Raw genomic sequence first — 22,353 nt, 5'->3', positions numbered from 1 at the left:
CCTCGGAAAAATGTATAAATATTCAGAACGACTGAACAATCTTGGGCCTGGAGGGGTGTGTGAGTCTGCGGTTTGGAGAGGGAGGGAGCTGCAGTGTCAAAAGTGAAGCGCTCAGAGGAAAATTGAAGCCCCATAATGGAAGCATAATGGGCTTAGTGTCAGAGTCTTGCAGACGAGCCGGGGGGGGGGAAACTCGACTGCCGTCACCCTCTCTTACCTCTAGCCAGTATAACGGGGTTTAGGAATCAACGAGGAGACAACAACGGGCCCCAAACAGGCTTTAGAAATACACCAACAGCCTAATGGCTGGATGTGGATGGAATTCATAACAACAATATGGTCACTGGTTGTCTCTTTGTGGGATTGTAGCACATCATGTCTCAGACTCAGGTTGAATACTCAAAAGGTTTCCTCTCAACTCATGTTGGGTTCCTCCTCAAAATTCATGAGGGTGAGGCAGACTCTGTGCCTAGAGTTTGCAAAAGTGAAGGATGACACTTTTGAAAAAGAATAGTTCAGACTCTCTTCTCCCAAGTGATTTGTGAAGACCAGAACATGGATGCATATACAGACATCATGTGGAGACATTTTAATTCACCTCATGTATAGCACAGCTCACTTGCATATGAATTCACTACAGGCACTGTACAACAGCTGTCAAGACAAAAATTGAATTTGAAGTGGTGCCCATGGCAATGACTACCAATGCCTGTTAGACTACTGCTGCCATAGATCTGTGAGTGACTGACAGGCTGCAACCGGACATGTTGAGGGGTTATCTAACGCCTTGTGTCGAAGCAGATTTCCAGTTAAGTAAAACATGGGGGGATGAGGGCAGGCGTGGAGCAAGGGAGGGTGTTAGAGAGTAAAGGATTAAGCTTTGTCCCCACTGTTGTGTACAAAATGTACATTTGTATCTTCATAAAGCTGTAGTTAAGATGCAGGATCCAGATTTAGTGTATTCTCATCTTGCTGAGTGTGTGTGTGTGTGTGTGTGTGTGTGTGTGTGTGTGTGTGTGTGTGTGTGTGCTGAGGCAGAGAAAATGTGCTGATCAGAGGGGGCTTGAGGACAAGTAAAGCAGATTTGGACTCAGACCATGTGTTGGTTATGTTTGGAGAACATCCACATCTCTCCTATATGACGCAATACTACAGAGGCAGGTTGCAGAGTCCAGTGTTGTATGAACAGTATGTTGTGCATATGCTGTGTGGATGATGAAGATGGGCCAGTTGGGTGGGGTGTGGATAAAAACAATAGTGAGCTGTGTCAGGACTGCAAAATAAGTATTTCCATTTATACTGTAGTGTTTAATTGTGGCACACAGTATGGCAGTATGATTTCCAACCATGTGTTATCATTAGTTTGACAGCATTAAAACACAGACAGGCCAAATAAATGGGATCTCCGTGGACTTGTATCAGTGCTCATGTGTATTGTAGCATACCACTTGGTTGGACTTTGAGCACGGTCAAATTGTTGTTGGTGATGATGTAATTATATATTTTTCATGTTTATTTTCTCTCTGCAGACTTTTAATCTCGGTACCTTCAGGGCAGCTAGGGGGTATCTTTTGTGAGATTCCCCGCCCCAACCACCCCCCCCCCCCAACGCTTTCTTGCATGAAATGTTTTTTCTTTCTTCATTTTTTTTTCGCCTACTATGTGGAGGATGCTTTGCGTGACTTACCTTTTGCGTAAAACACTTTAATTCTAACAAAAATGCTTATTCTGATAAAGCTTATCATAAAAGTATGTTTCCAAACTATATTTGCTGTAAAAGGTACATCAATGTATGATTTAGTTTCAATGTGGTGCTCACTAAGGTGGGATATGAGTTTAGGTTTTACTCATACAGTACAAGGGCTGCAGCAGTATACAGTACACTGCCGTGTCTGTTTGTACTATGAATGTTAGAATACGATAGAGCATGTTACACTGTCATCTGATGTTAAGTTATCTAATGAGCAGTCAGAGGGAAAGTATTTGTTGAAGACTTTAATGTGATAAATGACAAACGATCAAAGCATTCCTTGAACGTAACAACTGAATCATGAACAAATGGTCAGAGAGGGCTGACTCAGACTAAAAGGCCTGGCTGATAGTCAGACCTGGGCAGTAGGAGTGGGTGATATGTATCAAATCTTTTATTACAGTATTTAATATCATATTGCGGTATGAACTTTCTGAAATATTTTACTGTTTATAGATCAAATAAGTGGATGGGAATGTCTTTTTTTGGTTCGTCCAGTGACTTAAATACCTGACAAATACAGATACTTCACCACATTGATGCACAAACCCTGTTATTCCAATATTGTCAATAAGCAGTCCTGCTCATTGATTTGCAACATTGTCTGCATTGGTCGAATACAGCAAAAGATATTTAAGGTGTAACTACCTCAGTATAGCAAAATCTCCAGCAGTACTCGCAGTATAAGTCATATCACCCAACCCTACTGGGCATATAAAGTCAATATACATTATTTGGATGATTGAAATTACATGTGGTTTGTTTCACTTGACACTCATCACATGGAAGGGCTAATGTGTAAACCCTGTAGTTCCACAGAGCTAAGCCAATATAACCAAACTCACCTCAAGTATTTGAAAATCAAATCAAATAAAACTGTTGTAATCCTGGTCTACTAACTGCTGGGGAAGAACAGAGTCTCTTCAGGGATGAAGGAGGGATGATGAGGAGGATGGTTGAATGAGTGAAGCAGGGATGAGACAAGGACGGGGGCGAGGACCAGGGTGGTGGCAGGTGGGTGAGCTAGCCTTTTGGAGCTGTGTAGTGACGCAGGAGAGAGGAGATGGCACTGGATTCAGTGACCTCCTCAGGGAGAGAGCCCTCCATGTCTTTGATGGACGGGTCGGCTCCAGCGTTCAGCAGGAGCTCCACGATGTCAGCAAACTCGCACGCTGATGCTACGGAAGAAAAAAAAGAAATAACATAATGGAGTAATTATAAGGAGGAGAAAACAGCAAAGAAGAGCAATAAAATAAGTAGAAAACAAAAAGCATTTATATAAACGTTCTGCTAGGCATTTAGCTTTTTGGCCATGCTAGCAGCTGCAAGGCTGTGTGGATGGCTACGTCGCCCTGTAGGTCAGTCAACCACTTTGGTCCAGACAGAAATATCTATCTAACAACTATGGATGGATTGCCAAGAAATTTGGTACGGATATTCGTGTTCCCCTGAGGATGAATCCTAGTAACTTTGGCGATATACTAGCTAGTCTAGCGCCACAATCAGGTCAAAATTCAATGTGTCCAGTACTTTGGTTTATGACCAAATTACTGCAGAACTAATGACATTACCATCAGCCTCAGCTGCACTTTATGTTTAGTGCTAATTAGAAAATGTTAGCATGCTAACACAACAAGCTAAGATGGCGAACATGGTAAATGTTATACCTGCTAAACATCAACATGTAAACATTGTTAGCATTGAGCAAGTTAGCATGCTGATGTTAGCATTTTGCTCAATGCACCGCAGTGCCTAAGCACAGCCTCACAGAGTTGCTGTAAAGTCTGGTTTAAACAATGGTGGTTTAAACAGAGAAGTGTGGGTAACACTGTCACTTATTATTAACCTGGACAAATGTGCAGCTCATTACAGATTGTTATGCTGGTGTGAACCAGAGGTTTGAGTAAATTTGCTTCATCCCTTTCTTCTACGTAATGTACAGTATGTACAGTGCTGCAGTTAATGAAAAGCCCATCTGCAGGCCCAGCACTGACACCGGCCTGGACCTGTGGTTCTCTCAAACACTTCATTTCTGCCCCATTGGCAATTTGTGCCCCACTAAAAGGGTCTTCTCTCTCTGTATAAGGGGGAGGAAGTGGGGGAGGCTTGCACTTTCTTAACCCAGTTAGCAGGTCCCTGCTTTCCTGATGCACCTCTCGCCCCTCTGGCACCTCGCCCCCCCATCTCCTCTCTCTTTCTCTCTTGTTCTGAGTGCTCTTCTCTGTCGGTGTCAATCGCCCGCTCCTCTTAAAGAGCCGACTCTGTGCTGTGCCATGATCGCTGATGTCAGCAACCACAGTGATTGACAGCCAGGCCTTTTAACCTCCAGCCCAGGGGTGGCTGGTAGGCTGGCTGGCTGGCGGGAGTGTGTGTGCATGAGATATGATGATACATCGGAATGCATCTGAGTGTGTAAGCAAATGCATGTGCATGCGCAGGTTGTGTCTATGAATTGCATGAGGTGTGTGATTATCAAACACTACAAGAACCACTTATCTTTTAGCCAAATCAGACTAACAAAGCTTGGCTTATTTTTTCCAGCCACGCTTGCAGTCCTCCTCTTGTTGCTCTAAACAGTATTTTATTTAGCCAGCGGTGTGTGTGTGTGTGTGTGTGTGTGTGTGTGTGTGTGTGTGTGTGTGTGTGTGTGTGTGTGTGTGTGCACACGCGTGGCGGGTGTCTCGCCTGGGCCTTGAGCTGTAAAAAGTAGCTGGCCCTCAGGGGAGCCGTAGAGGAGGAGAACAATTTATGGTGAGCAGTAAACCCTCAATTAATCACTTGCCAGCCACTGTGGCCCTGTGCAAAGAGAGGTGGGAATGAATTTTCATTCTCTGCTATTTGTCTCTTGGAGTTCATCGCTTATGTTTATTAGTCATCTTTTTATGCCCCATCCTCGGGGCTTCCTCTGCTGAGTGTGTTTGTGTGTGCAGATCTACGGTGGATAATGCAACATGCCCACATCAATGCCACAAAGCTGGGGGACAGATGGTGACGCCACACACATGCACACACTCAGAGGACAGGGGAAACGCCCCTCAGGGACATGTGTGTTGGGGCATGAGAGGGTCAGGGGAGTCTAAGGACCACTGCTGATTTCCTCTGGGAGGCCTGCCGATTATTACACACACACACAGAACAAAACCAGACATCCACACATGCTCACATACATACCAAAGGACACAGACACAGACACACACACACACACACACACACACACACACACACACACACACACACACACACACACACACACACACACACACACACACACACACACACACACACACACACAGAGGAATAAGAGAAACTGGGTGGAAAACAACTGTAGAAAATAAAGATGAGGAACGGAGGAGCAGCATTGTCAAATTTGAGACAAATGTTGGCAAAGAGCGGAAAACAAGCTGCTTCATATAAAGAGCGCGCACACACAAAATATAATGATGTCAGTGTACGATAGATCCCAAAAGAGATTTTCACCATTCACAAACAGACATAAATACACTTAAAAAAAGTGAGTATACAACATTTTGTACTATAGAGATTAACAAGAGAGGCCTTCTTACCATAATGTAGCGCTGTCTGTCCTTCATTATCCTGTAAGACAAAAACAAGTCTTAATAATATCATATAACAAAATATATATTGTGAGCATTTGGTGTGAGAGAAATTACTTTGCTCAAACTTCCCGGGAGTCAACAGGAAAACTTTCAACTACTAGAATACCAATCACCTCCTACTTGTTGGCTGTGGACAAAAGGTGCTATGTTTCATTGTACCAAAGGCGAATTATGAGACGATGAGATATTGATTTGAGGAACATGGGACCTGCAAATCAAATCTTTCAACTTGCAGGTGACTTGCAGTTCTGATCAACCTGAACCAATAAGCTACTGAAACTCAACATATTACTGTGGAGGTGCCTCCAGCATTACGTATCTATCCTCCAAACACCAGACCATTGTTAGCCCCGACCATACATCTCAACCCCATGTCAGCGGCTCCGGATACATGTGGTCACAGTAGAAACTAGATGTAAGGTCTTAGAGAGTCTTAAAGATTAAGGCTGGTGATTTCATTTGTTTTATTGTCAACAAACAATGTATTAAGCTGTATGTAGTTTGGGCAGAATGGGAGGAACAGGAAAGCCTCCACATTATCCCGTAGCGTGGGTAGTGTTTGTGCTTTATTAAAGACTTAGTAACATTTGTTGTGTTACAAATCTGTAGCAGTTCGTTAACAAGTGAAAGCTGAAACAAACAGTGTATAGCTTTATTTGAATTAACTGAATTGCTTGAATATGTACATCTTAAAATGAATTGGCAATTAAAGAACATGTCAGCCTATGCAACAGTGTTGCTCATTTATGTGTTTTTGATGACAACAATAGAGCTCTATGGCACAGAGGAATACGTGATCAGGCTTTGGATAGGCAGAAAATACTTGTTGGTTTTAGTCTTTTCAAGTGATTTGTTAGCAATAAGAAAAAAGTTGAATATTTGAAGCCTACTTTTTTTAAAATTAATTAACCATGGAGGCTACGTGACCCTGACACACAACAGCTCAGGGACAATGTAGAGAAGAGTGTCAGGGGGTGACCAGAAAATCAGTGGTGGTCTCTTGCGTGCATGTGTGCGAGTGTGTGCGAGTGTGTCTGTGTGTGTGTGTGTGTGTGTGTGTGTGTGCATGCGGATATGTGGGTGTGCGGTAAAAATGATACTTGGGGTCAAGGGGTCAATGGTAGAGATATATTTCTTGTTAGAATTGTGGATTGGGGACAGGGATGGGGAAATATGTGTGTGTGTGTGTGTGTGTGTGTGTGTGTGTGTGTGTGTGTGTGTGTGCGCAGGTATAATAAGGCACAATATATGACTGGCATCATCAACAGGACATTCAGTTCTTAATCACTGTTCCAGCCTGCCTTTGCACCTCATAATGATGATAAATGGTCAAACTGTTGCCCTCAGTCTCAGAACAAGAGCAGTCGTTGAGCTAAGCACAACGGTATCAAATGCTCAGAGACAGATTAAAAGCCAGCAGGCGGCGCAGTGACATTTCCTTCTGTGCCGTAAAATGTCACTGCAGTGGAAATACCTCCAAATTACTAAAACTGTTATGGTGAAATTATTCATTAGTCTTTCCACCTTTGCCCTTCTAACAGCAGATCCTCTCATGCACCTTCCTGTTTTTGGTTACTTCCATGTCCTTTCTCCACTCTCTTCCAATTCTTCCTTCTCTTCTTCTTCTGACCTACCTCGTCTCTTTTCTTTCATTACCTTGCCCACCGTCCCCTCTCTCTTTTTCCAGTCACTCCTCTCTTTCCTCTTCTCTCTCTTTTCATTACCACATCCACCTTTCTCTCCCTTTTCCATTCAGTCTCCTCTTCAATCTTTATCCTTTTCCTTTCCTTCTTCGTCACTTTCCTGTGTTCCCTCTCTAGCTGGGCACAGTGAAGAGTGATCCTATTGTTGTGTGTGTGTCGCTCTCTCAGGGGCAGCACTTCAGGGACCTGCTGATTGGATTAGAGCTTTCTATTCCCTCTGGGTGGATCACAGAGCACAGATGCAAATCGCCACCAGCGTGGAAAGCGTGCCGTAGTTAACCCAAGACAACAATGCTGTCTGTCTGCAAGTCAAATCGCAACCTGTGATGTACGGAGGACATTGTGTCTGTCTCTCACAATGATGTTTAGAGAGAGAGAGAGAGAGAGAGAGAGAGAGAGAGAGAGAGAGAGAGAGAGAGAGAGAGAGAGAGAGAGAGAGATTGAACTGAACTAAAATTGACAAATTTAGATGAAATGGTGTGAAGGTAAAATTTTACTGTCCAGGCATTTTTTTTGTAGAACTAAAACACGCACGCACGCACACACACACACACACACACACACACACACACACACACACACACACACACACACACACACACACACACACACACACACACACACACACACACACACACACACACACACACGGCACAATGGGGCAGTGACAGATGTTTACAGCCGGGGCCAAGTGAAAGACCTTGATGCACATAAATACATACAGTTATAATTAAAGTGTAAGGGGTTTAAGCCCTAATCTGCACCAAGCGTTAATCTGCAGTTAGTTATTCAACAAGCACACACACACAAAAGTATGAATGAGTGGTTGATAATTAACAAGCAAAAGAAAATATGCCTTAAAGTGAGCCTGGAAGCAAAACAAAAATACTGTTATACCGTATGTTGCCTGTACACATGCATGTTTGTGTGTGTGTGCGGCATACATGCTTCTTGCATGTTCATGAGAGGGGTCAGCAGCCTGTCCTCTCAGCGTTCCCTAATGCCCTTTCATCCAGGATGGAGGCTTGATGGAATCACAGGAAATTGGATTGTCTTCCATTTGCTTTGGAAGCAGCCTGGAAGAGACACTCTTTCCCCTCCCACCACTCTCCCCCAATACCTACAGTTAGCTACCCCACCCCCCTCTCTTGTGCACCCCTGTTCCCATCCCATTACGGAGGCATGTCGCACCGAACCCCTGCTTTTACATGTCATCCAAAGTTTCCCCTTGCGGTGCAGAAATACTGGGCTGGATGTCAGCAGAGTGCTCAATAAAGCCGCTGCTTACACAATACCAGCAGCAGCAGAGCTCCAGCACTGTGTAGTGTATCACCCTAATGGGGTGGAGCAATATGCTTAGGAGCAGCATGGATTGGGATTGATCTATTAGTACAAATGCAGTTTTGCTGAATTTAAGTCACACCAATCTATCATTTCTACCACACAAATGATGGGAAGCAAGATGGATGAAAGAGAAAGACAACAAATCAAGAATGTAGAAAGATATGAGAACACAGCTGTATTTCTTTACAGATCAAAATAATACTGTGAGATGATCTTGTGTAAATATTGTTGTTTGTAGTGTTTTATCATTCAGATTGCCCTGCAGGAATGTCCAGGCAACTCAGAGTCTGAGCGAGGCCAACCAGGGTCAATTGAAACATTTTCTGTAACTATGTTTATCTGCAGAGAGCACACAAAGGGACTGTCACAGATGTTGGGTTCATTTCTGGAAAGTGGTTTCGTTTGTTTTCTCAGTCAGTCTTCCTTCACGAACCTTGGACGACAAGACAAGAACACTCCAAACATTCAACCCAAGCTGTTTAAGTGGAGGGATCAAGGGCATATCAGAGGCGGAACGTTAACTCAGTCAGGGATACAAATAGGACGCAGAGGTCCTTTGAGTCTGTCTCCTCTTGAAACTAGGTTTCATTCCCTTTGTCTGTTTCCCATCCAGAGGAGAGATTGTGGGTAGAGGTTAAAGTTCTGTCAGCTCTGAGACTGAAGAAAGCAGTGTGTGTGTGTGTGTGTCTGTGTGTGTGTGTGTGTGTGTGTGTGTGTGTGTGTGTGTGTGTGTGTGTGTGTGTGTGTGTGTGTGTGTGTGTGTGTGTGTGTGTCCGTGGACTGTAAAAACGTTCATGCTAGGGGTGCACGATTCAGAAAATGTCACGATTCGATTCAATATCGATTTTTGGGCTCAAGATTCGATTCAAAAACGATTCTCGATAAAAATAAAAAAAAATTATTCACGGGCGCTCGGAAAGCTCAGTTGGTAGAGCGGGCGCCCATATATAGAGGTTTACTCCTCGACTCCAACCTGCGGCCCCTTGCTGCTTGTCATTCCCCCCTCTCTCTCCCCTTTCATGTCTTCTGCTGTCCTATTCAAATAAATAAAAAAAAATTATTAAAAATAAAAGAAAAAAATTAATAGATTTTTGGAATTCTATGAATCGATTTTGAATCGGTAGAGTTTGAATCGCGATACGAATGTGAATTGATTTTTTTTGCACACCCCTAGTTCATGCCTTCATACCATGCCAGTCCAACTGACAATGGTCCTTGGTATATGGTGGGTAATCAAGCCCACTCTATTTCTATGTGCTATCTTTCTAATAACTATTAATAAGAATGGTGTCATTCTCAACAGTAACAATAATTTAAGTGTTATATATTTTAAAATGGACAAAACGCTAATTAAACATTATTTGCACACAATGGCTTCATCACTGTCTTACAGCAACAAATGTTTTGTCAGGAAATAAAAATACTACTTAAAGGTGAAGAATTTAACATCAATAAATCATCACTACAGTCATTTTGAAACATTAGTGTAATTAAACCAACAAGACCTTAGCCAAGTTGATTGGCAGACATGTCGGCTACTCCACAAAACAAGAAGGGTGTTATTCTTCCACAGTGAGCAGTACAACACTTTCTGAGGAAGAGGGTTATCTGCAAAAGCTAAAAGAAAAAAAAGTGAACCCACTATAGTTGAATACAAAAGCGAATGCAGACGTCCTGAGCTGCAACTCCTCTAATGGCCACTAACTGTATTTAACTGAAACTCTACTAGATCTATTCTTTCTCACTATCATATCCTCTCCACTATCAAACTCTTCCTCTATATTTCTCCTTTAGCTCTTTTTCTCTGTCTCATCTTTCTGTCTCAGTAAACTTTCTCAAGGTTTTTTTCCCCCTCTCTTCCTTTTCTCCCCCCTACTGTCCCTGACAGCAACATTAAACAAGTGGGGAAAAATGGACAAGCAATTATGATTTATGATCAATGCATGCAGCAGCTGCTGACTTTTATAATGACAGTGGTCGGGGGGAGGGAGAGAAAGAGTGAGTGTTTGTATCAGTCTCCAGGGTGTGTGTGTGGGGAAGATGAGGGGTGAATCGATAAGCGACTGGGATCATTGGTATGCAGATTCCAGCAGATAGCATTATGATGAGCAGGTGCCATTAATCAGAAAGCAGAACACAGATCGGAGTAAGATGGAGGAGAGGAAGACTCTCCATCACTGGGTCCCATCTGTAAGCAGCTTCTGTGGCACCAGACAGAACCAACTTATAGCACTTTTATAGAACATTCATTACTAATTCTGCAGAATATACTGCTTAGCATGTTCCAAAACATATAGTACCATGCATTTTTTTGAGTTTTAGATTTGTTGCATGCAGTCTGGTGAGAAAATCTACTTCCAGCACCTTAAAACCCTCTTGACATAGGCAGCCTGCTATGTCTAAATATTAAAGTTATATTATTGTCACATAGATTTGAAAATTCTCCCTTGTTTGTGCATTTAAAGGCAGGGTTGGTAATCTTGAAAAGCTAGCAAGAATTAAGAGTAGCATCTTCTCGGGGCTCCGTCTAACCCCTCCCCCTGCCCTCGGGGCTCCGGCCCACAAACACACGTACATGAGCACCGCTGCATTTTTTCTTAGCCTTTTTAGCAGGGCAGGCGGGCGGTTGAAAGCAACCGTGGCAGTGGCAAATTTTGCTGAGTTTTCTCTGAGTAGACTTGCAGTAACTCCGGCGGGGACGACGTGCATTGAGCTCAGGCTCGTACACAGGAGGGGTAGAGTACATGCAGCGGGACAAGGAAGCATTTCAAACAACATATAAAAGAGTGTATATTGGAAATAGTTACCAAGGAAACATCTGACATTTTAAAGTCTGCTATATAACAGAAGCCAAACCAATTCATCAAATTCACACAATACTTTTCATGTTATTGTAACTCTTGTTTTTCCTATCGCATAGCAGCTAACTCTAAAATCTCCTTAAACCTGCATTATGATGACATCGATTTGACAAAAGTAAAAGTAGAAAAAAGCCTATTGTGATAGATCTATCTCAAGAAACCAGCAGCAATCCTGAAGGTAGGCGATCAAGCTAAAAACATGTTTTGGAAAATAGTTGCTGGTAATGTAAACTAAACATGATTTGTAATTATACAGAATTGTCATTACATTTCCCGAGATGAAGTAAGAAATTATCATACAAGCATATGTATTGTATGTAAAGGCCTGTGCATGCACATGAGTTTGCCCTATGTTTGCTGTGTGTGTTAACTGCCAGATGTGTATGTGTGTATGTGTGTGTGTGTGTGTGTGTGTGTGTGTGTGTTGGGAAGGCCCCCTGTGTTAAAAGGATCTGTTGACCGGGGCCAGCCCTAATTGAATCTGGGTCTCCTCTCTGAGCATGGAGAGGTAACCTTGCCACTCAGCGTGTGAGCACTGCCACCAATGGTCAAATTAGCCTGACGCCAAACTCCCTGTCCTTCACACCTCCTGGGAGTGTCCTTCAGGTGGCTGGTTGAACCCCCCCCCCCATCACACCCATAGTAGAATCACAGTATGGGGGGATATCCTGAATGATTCACAGGTCCAGAGCTGACAGGGGTCCCAGAGGTTGCCAGGGATTATAGATATTTATCGTTTCAGAGTTGTCAGGAAGCCCAAAAGTGGGACACACCTTACTTCAGCACAGGTTGACCATCCCAAAACAACTCCTGTGGGTCTGGAGCAAAGGGTAATAAAAGTTTCTGAAGCTCGATCTGAGTGTAAAAGCTCCATTAAAAGCCTGTATATACTGTACCTTTACCCACAATAGCCTGGTTTTCTTGCATTTTTCTGTCACACCAGACAAAAGAAGCCTCTCTTTTTTTCTAAATCTCCATTCTCACCAAGGTTGTTGTCTCCCCCCCCCCACACACACACACACACACACACTTCCCTCCCCTCTCCTCTCCTCTCCTCTCCTCTCCCTCTCCTCTCCTCTCCTCTCCTCTCCTCTCCTCCCCATGTCAGGGAGCTTGCTTGTTCCCATGGGACACCTTAGCCTCCATTAAAGCCATCAGAGAGGAGGATGAGGTTGCGACTAAGAATTAACATCGCCAGAGGCCCCGTCTGTCCTCCTGCGGCTCATCGATGATGTTTAAAAAGAAATATATGAAATAAATAAATACATAAAAGAGTGTAATATGAAAATCAATGGCCAAGCAGCGGGGGCTGCGGCTGAGGCATTTGGAGTGAGGGACTCATAAAGCTGAGTACTGCGGGAGACTGATGGAAGGCAAAACACTTACTTTGTTTATTCTCTCTCCTCACCCCCGTTCCCTCCCCTCGCTGTCTGTATCCAGCTCTCACTCTCTCACTCTCTCACCCCCCCTCCCCCTTCTGTCTAAAGCGGTCGAGGACAGCTTTAATGCTCCTGATAATTTATGTGGACGGTTAAGAACGATGGAAATCAAATAGTTGAGTGTAGGCAAGGCCCAGTGAGTGGCCAATAAGAAAGAAACAACAGCTGATGATAGCAAAGAGGACTGTTACCTGCTGGAATGGCTCTTTAGGCCGCAATATTACTGTCAAGTAGCTGGCTCTTTTCTGAGTGCTCATATTATAGATTCATAACTATATCTATGTCCGATAGGCCCTTTTAACACAGCGCGGCAACAGCTTTAATTTCACAGAGTCAAGCTAATGTGTAGCAAATACTAAACATGAATCCTATAAGAGCAGCTTAAAGTATGGTGTGTAAAATGTCAAGTGGTGTGTGTTGTGGCTACGGTGCCTTTTATGTGTGTGTATTATACGTTACCAAGGTTTGTTCCGATTCCTCTACTTTAACATCTGCGTACATACTGTAGGCAGGCAGACGCAAACACATTTGAAAATGCAGGAGCAATAAATTAAACTTGGGCCTATTATAAAGAGGAAGCAAGGAATGGCTTTCTTAAATATCTGCATTAATGTGTGCACTAAGCTGTGGGAGTGTCTCAGTGTCAACTATTAATCTGTTGCAGAGACATGAAAGTGTGTGAAGGTGCACACTCATCTGCTCAGCTAAATAGGAACCATTTACATGCTGCAAGCTGTGGACACAAGCAAAGGAACATGCATGTACATATTATTGTCTTGCTTCTTCTCTGTTTGTCTCTATGGTTGGGCAATATGGATAAAAATCTTTATCACAGTATATGTAATTTTAAATTATGTGTATCAATATATAGCATGATATAATTTCTGGAAAAAGTTGAGAAACTGTGGAGGAAGTAACCAGATATGAATGTCTAGTTTTGGCTTATTCAGTAAATTAAATACCTGATAAAGTTTTTTTTTGTTGTTTTTTTTAAATCACACTCACGCAAATATCACATAATACTGCCATAAAGCCGTCATGTTGATTGATTTGTAAGATAGTCAATAACGTCCTAATACTCCCAGAGAGGTGAAAGGGACACATACCATCTCATATCTTTGTTTACCTGCTCTATTTCTCCCTCCATTCTATTTTTTTCTCCCCCTTTATATTCCTTGAATCCTCGATATATTCCGTTTTCTTACTTTCCCACCTTGCTGCCTTCCCTTTCTTAAAGACCCTATATATTCTGGGGGAGAGGTTGCACAATTACAAACACTGGTACACACACAAACACACATGCGCACACACAATTATGACGAATCTTGCTGGATATTTGTTATGACTGGCCTGACCGAGCCATTAGTTATAGGAGGCAGTGCTGGGAAAGGGGAGGGCTACAAACGTGTAATAATGCCTCCACCATAGAATTTCAATCAACCACCATGGTGTGTGTGTGTGTGCTTTGATCACACAAGTAGTTGACACCACAGTAGAGGACACAGATGAGATGGTTCAGTGTTCTGTTTGCTACAACAGCAGAGCTTGAATTCAAAAAGCTCTAAAATGCCTGTAAAGCAGCATAATATAATAAAGGTTACAGTTTTTAATTTTTTGCTGAATATTGCAGCCCATATTTATACAGCCGTATGAGGTTTAATATTTTTTCAATTAATTTAACATGCAGTACATCTGCACTGTTTCATAGCAACTCCAATTATCTAACTTTAAATCGAGGAATCTCTGTGCGTGTGTTTCCCACGTGCATTGTTACTGCACATTGGTATCTGTCTGTATCAATGTATACATGTAAATATTTGAGTTTTTATTCCTTTTATACTTTATCTTTTAAATATAAATACAATAAATAAATAAATAAATAAATGGGTATTAAAGAATCTGTACTGTGTTGGATGTTTACACTTAAAAATGTCAGAGCTCTCTGGTAAACAAACTATGTATTGAAGACACTGTTCCTGCATGATCTTACACATACTGTATCTTTGGCACTCTGTACTGCAATGTCTTGTTACTTATCGGTCGACATTTACGTCTGCAAGGACCTCATATCAGAGGATATATCAATTCGGTCGATTTATTGGTCCAGCTCTAGAAGGTAACAACAGATGGTAAGCAGCTGGTGTGAAAATGTAACTGTTAACATGAAATCAGAGGAAACATCCTTTTATATTATAAAGATTTCCCAAGTTCTTCTATGACATCTGCCTGCATTTATCAGTTAAATTGAGAACTCCCACAGTGATGAATTCACTGTTTTACTCCATTATATCAACTGCCTGAGTCCACCCACACCACTCACATCAATATCAAATCAATGGATCCATACCTTAAGAGAAACTATGCCATTACAAATCAGCCATACACACATGTATGTTTAGAGCTTCATCGCGCAATTTTACACACATAGTAGTATATAAAAGTATACAAACACAAACTACAGTAAAGAATACTTTTCTACAATCTAACTAAAATAATAAAACTGTACATTAAAGGAATATAAGTACAGGGAAACTTAAGATATGCCAGTCTGCCAGTCAGGGAAGGCTCAAATCCTCACAACATCCACACACAGATATCGAGGCAAGTTCGACATGCAGACTATGAGTATGAGACTTGTTGTGTTATCTCTTCCCACCAATTGTAGGCCGCCCAGTCAGATATTTATTACTATTGATCTAGTTGGTCCTGGCTGGAGACTTTTGTTCTGCCGGCTCGAGGCTCTGACCTCAATTAAGTTATGAATTTCTATCTGATAGACTGGGAGCGCTTGGGGCCTGCCGTGGCCGTGCTACCACGCTGGATTAATTAGAATTAGCGGTGCTGTGAGTCGCCCTCCACCCTCATGGATCTTGTTGTTTTAATACAAAGTAGAGGCGGAGGCGTGGGAGGGATGGAGTGAAGGGGACGGGAGCGTTGGGGGGAAGGGAGAGTGATGAGGAGAGGGGAAAGATGGAGACAGACGGAAAGGCAAAAAACAAAAAACAGGCATGAGTCGAGTAAAAGGATGTGAGATGTGCTTAAAACCTGCACTGCCTTTGCCTCCAATCACCTACTTTAAACCTTAACAATGTTACCTTCCTGGCATTGTGTTTGTGTTGTGATTACCTGAATCTCACCTGTCCTTCCTCTTTGTCAGCCTAATCCTGCCTTGGTCCCTTACCATGTCAGTAATCACTGCAGGTCAGACATTATATCAATCTACTCCGGACCATTCTTGACCTTTGTTGGAGGTCTGCAGCACCTCCGCGACAAAGCCCTGCCTTTCCGACTCCAGTTCCCATGAATGGTCATGTCCTTTCTATGAATGCATATATTTAGGTACATGGCAACCCTACAGCTTTTTGGGAGGGTTAGAGGAGGGTTCAGGTGGGATTTCCACCTGTGGTTGTGGGATTACAACGACTAGACAGAGAATGACCACAGGGAGAGTGGACACACACAAACACAGGTCGTCTAGACCATGTAAGGATATAATCCTTAACTCTTAGTTAACCCAATTTTGAATGAGTCTTCATTTTCATTGATTAAACTTTTCTATAAAGGAAAAGTTCAACATTTTGGGAAATATGCTTATTTTCTTTTCTGTAGAAAATGTGCTGCCTTTCTTCCTAACTTTATTTTTGGGAAATACAGACATTTTTGTATTTATTGCCTTTATAGCATAATTAACGGTAAGATCGAAAATATTTACCATAACAATTCTGATACACCTTATACATATATTCTTTTGCTTTTTCTTTGTTTGTTTTTTGTTGTTTCTGTATTGTTAATGATGCTGTTATGTTTCTCATGCCTATTCTGTATTATTAATTATTTTTAATTATTTATTATTTATTACAGGATCTTGCTGTGAAACATGTTAACTGAATCATGTCAGTGACTTGTAATCAGTGCTGGGTATCGATATTCAGCTAGTTTTGTTATACAACTAGCTGTATTAGAACCGTTTATAAAAATGTCGATACCCAGCACTATTACAAGTAATCTACTATATCAAAACAATACTTTTTTGAAGCCCACAACATTTAAAAATGTTTTCCACAAAATCTAAATCTAAAAAAACTATTTAACAAAATAAACAAAACATTTTGAAAGCATCTGTGTTTAATTCTATCTTTACACAAAGCAGCTGCAGAAAAACTTTGTTTAATAAAACATAGCCTAGTTAATTAGATTCAAAGTTTATTAAAATATTTTAACATCTACAATTTCATGACAGCTGGGCAAACTCCACCCAAACTAAGAATATGACTTATCATTCAATGCCAACTTCCGGTACTCACGTAGAGAGACATATGTTGGTCATTACCCCTAAAATATTGAAGCCTAATATCTCGCCTTATTTGTAATGTCTTAAAACAATTATACTTCTTCTAGTTGAACAAAACTAAACCCTAATTAGTGAATACACATCTGTGAACCGTTGGGATCTGTTTTGCCTCATTGATGCCATTAATAGTAATGCCTAAGCACACAGAATACAAGTCCAGTGTTTAAGCCTTAATTTCAATTATTACATTAAGTGAGGTTTTACTGTCATCTTTCCCACAGTTTCTGCCCTACTTTCTCTGAGTGTATTAGCTGAGGGAGCAGTGATACGTGAGGATGAGGGGAACCAACCCCAGGGCCTGATCTACAATTGGCAGGTGGCAGAGCTGTGATCTGTGTATTCAAACACAAACACACACACACACACACACACACACACACACACACACACACACACACACACACACACACACACACACACACACACACACACACACACACACACACACACACACACACACACACACACACAGCTACCTATTGTAGTCCCTCCCTGCCTTGATCCAGGATTAACTATCAAACAAGCATTTAATGCAGGTTACCAGGGTTTGGGAACAATTCACTAAAACAATCAGTTGATTAATTTTGAACGATTTTCCTCCTCTGCCAAGCAAATAATAATACTTTTTGTTTTAACTCTGAAAGTCCCCCCTCCCCTTTTTAATCAACAAATTAAGCATAAATCATGTTTGATCTTTATTTACTGGTTGCTCGGCAGTTGGTAGAGGTCAAGAGAGATTACTGGTTTGCTCTAATAGCCTGCAGACAACTCAAACATTCCTCTATTCCTCTCACGACCTCCTATACTCTTTGTTTCATATTAAAGGGGCTTTGGGCAAAAGAGACACAAGCACAAGGCTGCTCCGTCAAGTTTTTATCTTTCTCTAATATAACAAACTTTCTTTTCCTTATTCTCTTCCTTAATTTTCCTTAATGACTTAACCCCAAGTAAAACAAAACAAAAGGATGTTCGAGCAGGTTCTAATGAGAAGCATATCGTTCTGTAAGCTTTACATGCTGAGATAATTTGGCATTGCGACAGAGTGGTATGATTTAGCTGACTATATTTTTCTCTCAGCCACCTCTTCGCCACCTCATAAATCTGCTACCAGTAACTCTGCTGCAGGGGTCCAGTGTCTTTAATTTTCAGGCTTCTCCACAGACAGCTTTCTCTAACACCTGAGAGGCAGGCAGGTGAAAAGGTCCTGAAATGCATTACTTAAGGATACTGTATGTCTGCGCTCTGATTGGCTCCAGATGCACCCTTCTGAAACATTATTTTTTGGTTTTCCTGTCTTCGCGTACACAGGACTTTAAATAATTAAAACACACCTTAAATCTCTAGATTGCCATCATCCTCGCTCTGTTTGCTATATGTGTTTTGACACGAAAAGCAGTCAAATCAGACAGAAATGTGAGGGACATATTAAAAGTCTACTCAAATTCAGCCACCCATTATCACTACCTGGCCAAAGATTTAGGTTTCCTACTTTGACTGCTGAAACATCTTGGCACATTGAGATATCAATTTATATTTTATTGATAGATAAATGACTGTAAATACGCTACATCTTACAAAAGGACAAAAGCCTCCATCTATACATCAATCCTCGTCTGTCATTATCTTGATATGGCTATAAATCATTAGTGAAGTGTTTTCAGAGTTATCCTACTGCTAAGTCTTTTATGAACCATTCTCTACAAATCCACCCCCTCCCTGCAAGCATTCAAAACAAAAGGTGCCACGCACGACCACAAAAGAGAAAGTCATTTGTGAAATGTCCCGATTATGTGGGTTGTGCAACGTAAAACAATTTGTCTGATTACTTCCAATTGATTTGGCCTTACAGTTAAAGCCTCAGTGTTCAGCCCGGTGAACTGCACTGTGTCGTGCCGCTGGGCAGGGAAGAGGAGTAATTTCTCCGATGTGCAGCTGAGCCAGCTTACCACAAAAGCTAAAGCCTCCTGGATGCTGCTAAACCTCAGGGAGGCTAAACACTAGGCTAGCTACCAGCTAACTCTGTCTGCTAAAGCCCTGGGGGATTTGTCTGTGGCACAAAGTGAATTAAAGGTGACCTTCTGGAGAGGATGGAGAGAGAAAAGAGAAGGGCAATGTGGATGCTGGAGATGTCACTATTTGCCTTGGGTTTGCATGTACATGTGTGCAGAGTTACAAGGAATGAGAAAGCTCCTGTGACTTTCCTCTCATCCCCATCCTAAATCCATCTATATACTCAAGCACACATCTCCATATTCTGTACTGACTTCTAGAACAAAATACAGCCACTAGACTTGTGTCCAGGAAAATGTTGCAACACGTCTTCGTTAACTTCAAGAGATCAGACAAACACATTAAAGTTCTGTGGTGGAGAAAATAATTTGTATTGAGTAAATAAGTGTTATTAAAAAACTTTGCAGTGCATGAATGTTTATGTTCTTCCGCCACTGAAAAAAAACTCCCTGACTGCAGCTCTCAAGTTCAGTAATTTATGCAATTATAGAGGCGGAATCTAATAACGGAATCGAGATCTGAAGTCACGCTCCACTTCTGGGCAAGTCGCTGTTCCACAATGTATTTTTCCATAGAGGGTTTCTTTCATCGATCTTTTTGAAAATATGAAACACAATACTGGTGTTTGCAGTCTATATAACACAGGTCAAAACTCAAGGGAGCTGTAGCCGTTGAATGCTAACAAAACAAATGTTGTTAGGTCTTTCTTAAAAATAAGAAATGGAAATTGAAAAATAAGACAGAAACTATAAAACAGCCTCTAATGTCGATAAATTCAAATGAGACAGACCAGGTAAATACTGTAAAAGAAGTCATACAATTTAAATAAGAGGGGCTCGTTTGGCTTCCAGTCATTCATTTACCGATTCATTATCACGGAAGCAGAGACAGAAAAAGAGCTCACCTGACTGTTGATGTCTGCTTTGTGCTGCAGTAATACAGAAACCAGCTCCTTGTGTCCTCTGTCACAGGACCAGTGCAGGAGAGCCCGGCCCTGCAAGCACACATCAGATGATCACTACTGCAGAATCCGGCGTACTTTTAATGGCATGTACTATTTATTTAACTTGCGTGTTTAAATTTGCTTTTTGTTGCATGCAGTGTCATGTCTGTCATTTCAGACAGTCATGAATTACACCTAAAACACACAGGGCATCCTCCTCCTCCTCCTCCTCTACCTCCTCCTCCTCCTCAAACTTCAACCTGTTTCTTCGCTTTCAGACAAAATAAATTATGCACGACCATTCAGAACTCAAAGCCTCTGGGCCTCAGTTTCATAATGATCTGCGGACAGAATGACGAGATGTGTGTGTGTGTGTGTCGGTGCATGTGTGTGAAGAAGAGCAATAAGGTGGTGCAAGCACAGACCAAAGAGGGCTCACAGACAAATTGTAGTAACCTGCACACAGTCTGTAAAGCTTGATTGATGGGACACTGTGCACAAAACAAGAGCACCCCCATGATCAGCAACCCCCTACTCTATCACACACACACACGCACGCGCACACACACACACACACACACACACACACACACACACACACACACACACACACACACACTCTCCTAAGGTCCAAGATCCTTGTTCTAATAAAACCACGCAAGCTCATTTTTCAGTCAGGCCAATTAGGTAAAGAAAACTCTCCAAGTTTAATTCTGTTGCTTAAATCATATTGATCACCATGGCTGCATGTTAAAATGGATACTTATAAGCCAGGCCAGAATACCAATAACTTGCTCTCTCTCTCTCTCTCTCTCTCTCTCTCTCTCTCTCTCTCTCTCTCTCTCTCTCTCTCTCTCTCTCTCTCTCTCTCTCTCAATCTTTTTCCTGCTCTCTTCCAGGTGTTTCTGCTGTTGGCCACATTTTCACTGAAGACCAGAGTTTCCTACTTTCGACTTTTTTCAACGGGATATTGCACGCACACGCACACGCACAATGTACAGTATGTACAGTCTTCTTCTCTCTATCCTCTCTCTTTGGCTCTGCCCCAAGTCACACTTATGGTTTGGCATGTTTGAGTTAGTATTTAAAATGCTATGCAGTGTTGGCAAGTATGCAAAAAAGTATGCAAGTGTGTTGCACATTTGCAAAATGGCAACATGCGGTAATATAATGATAAAATCACAATGGGAACATACATACACATGCAAATGTATCCAAATCTTTAATACCAAACACTTCATTTCATCATTGCTCTATTGGTATTTAGAGCGTCAGTGTATCCCACAATTCAGGATCTTCTACTCTGCCATACCAGCTCATGTGGCGGTAATGCACCTAAGTTGGTTTGTGACAACGATGAACAAATATAAAGTTAGGCATTCTAAAGTCAAATACTCTTAGAGTAATTGTTCCTGATTTAAAAATAAACCACATTCATATAAAAAGTGCAATCAGAATTAGATTGAAATGGATATAATATGCAAGCATTTGGAAGAACAACAATGATTTAAGTAATCAAAAAGAACATGACAAATAAGGTAGATATATAAACTGGCTAGCAATAAACAAATCAACTATTTAATTTTATCCAAACAATGCACGTCATGTTGTCAGGCCCTCCAAAAGGTGATTGTGACTTTAAAAACTGTATCCTCTTTTAATTTTTTAATTTATATGAGTTACATTACAGTACATGCCTTTTCAAAATGTTTTATCATACAAAAGGACATTTCCTGATTTGTGTTATCTTTTTATGTGACTCAATCAACAATAATCCTAAATAGCTCCATGGAATGAAACAACTGTATTTCTCCTATGGTTCCCTGGATTTTTCCATTTTTGATTTATTGTTATTTGAATATTATTGTGATGCTAAATGGCTGTTAATTATCTAAAAAGCATCTGAGGCTAAGCAACCGAGCGCAATGATGAGCAGTATGAGTTCATTAACCAAGCATGTCCGAATGTGTTTTGAAAGCTTCCACACACTTGCAGTCTAAACTGATATTTGGCTTTGTTGGAAACTACTAGAAATACACAAATACATGTGGATATTTGGCCACATACCCAAAGAGTGGGTACTGGGACAGAACCTCTTTCTGCCTCTCTCTCTCTGAGCTGCAGGAGCAGATCAGGCTTCTTGCTGATGTGAAACTTCACCATTGCCCTCTGCTGTTGAGCAAGCTGCGCTGCAGGAGTGCAAACGGCAACAATGGCAGTGGACAGACAAAGCTTTCACTGCCGAGGTCCCTCAACCATCTGGCCTCTGAGTGGAAAACTCGCCAGCCGACTGCCTGCTTATCTGAAAAAAGGCTGTGATGATGGGGAGGCAGGG

General features: G+C 41.7%; 1 protein-coding gene across 2 annotated transcripts in view; it reads right to left on the bottom strand.

Annotated features, from left to right (window-relative positions):
• Nucleotides 1–1,980: 1,980 nt before the first annotated feature.
• The window catches only part of acbd6 (acyl-CoA binding domain containing 6), a 29,707-nt gene continuing 9,334 nt past the window's right edge, over nt 1,981–22,353 (bottom strand). Inside the window, exons 6-8 of one of the 2 annotated variants that reach the window (XM_039812024.1) lie at nt 19,980–20,069; nt 5,314–5,344; nt 1,981–2,928 (exon numbers count right to left, since the gene is read on the bottom strand). In XM_039812024.1, coding sequence (XP_039667958.1) covers nt 2,774–2,928; nt 5,314–5,344; nt 19,980–20,069 — 276 coding nt within the window. In that variant the 3' untranslated portion in view covers nt 1,981–2,773. The remainder of the gene's footprint in view (nt 2,929–5,313; nt 5,345–19,979; nt 20,070–22,353) is intronic. The other variant, XM_039812025.1, reaches the window with a different exon arrangement.

This window comes from Perca fluviatilis, chromosome 9, assembly GCF_010015445.1.
Source record: "Perca fluviatilis chromosome 9, GENO_Pfluv_1.0, whole genome shotgun sequence".
Classification (NCBI taxonomy): Eukaryota; Metazoa; Chordata; class Actinopteri; order Perciformes; family Percidae; genus Perca; species Perca fluviatilis.
Note: the sequence above shows the minus strand (reverse complement) of the source record. Positions and strands in the feature narration are given on the sequence as shown.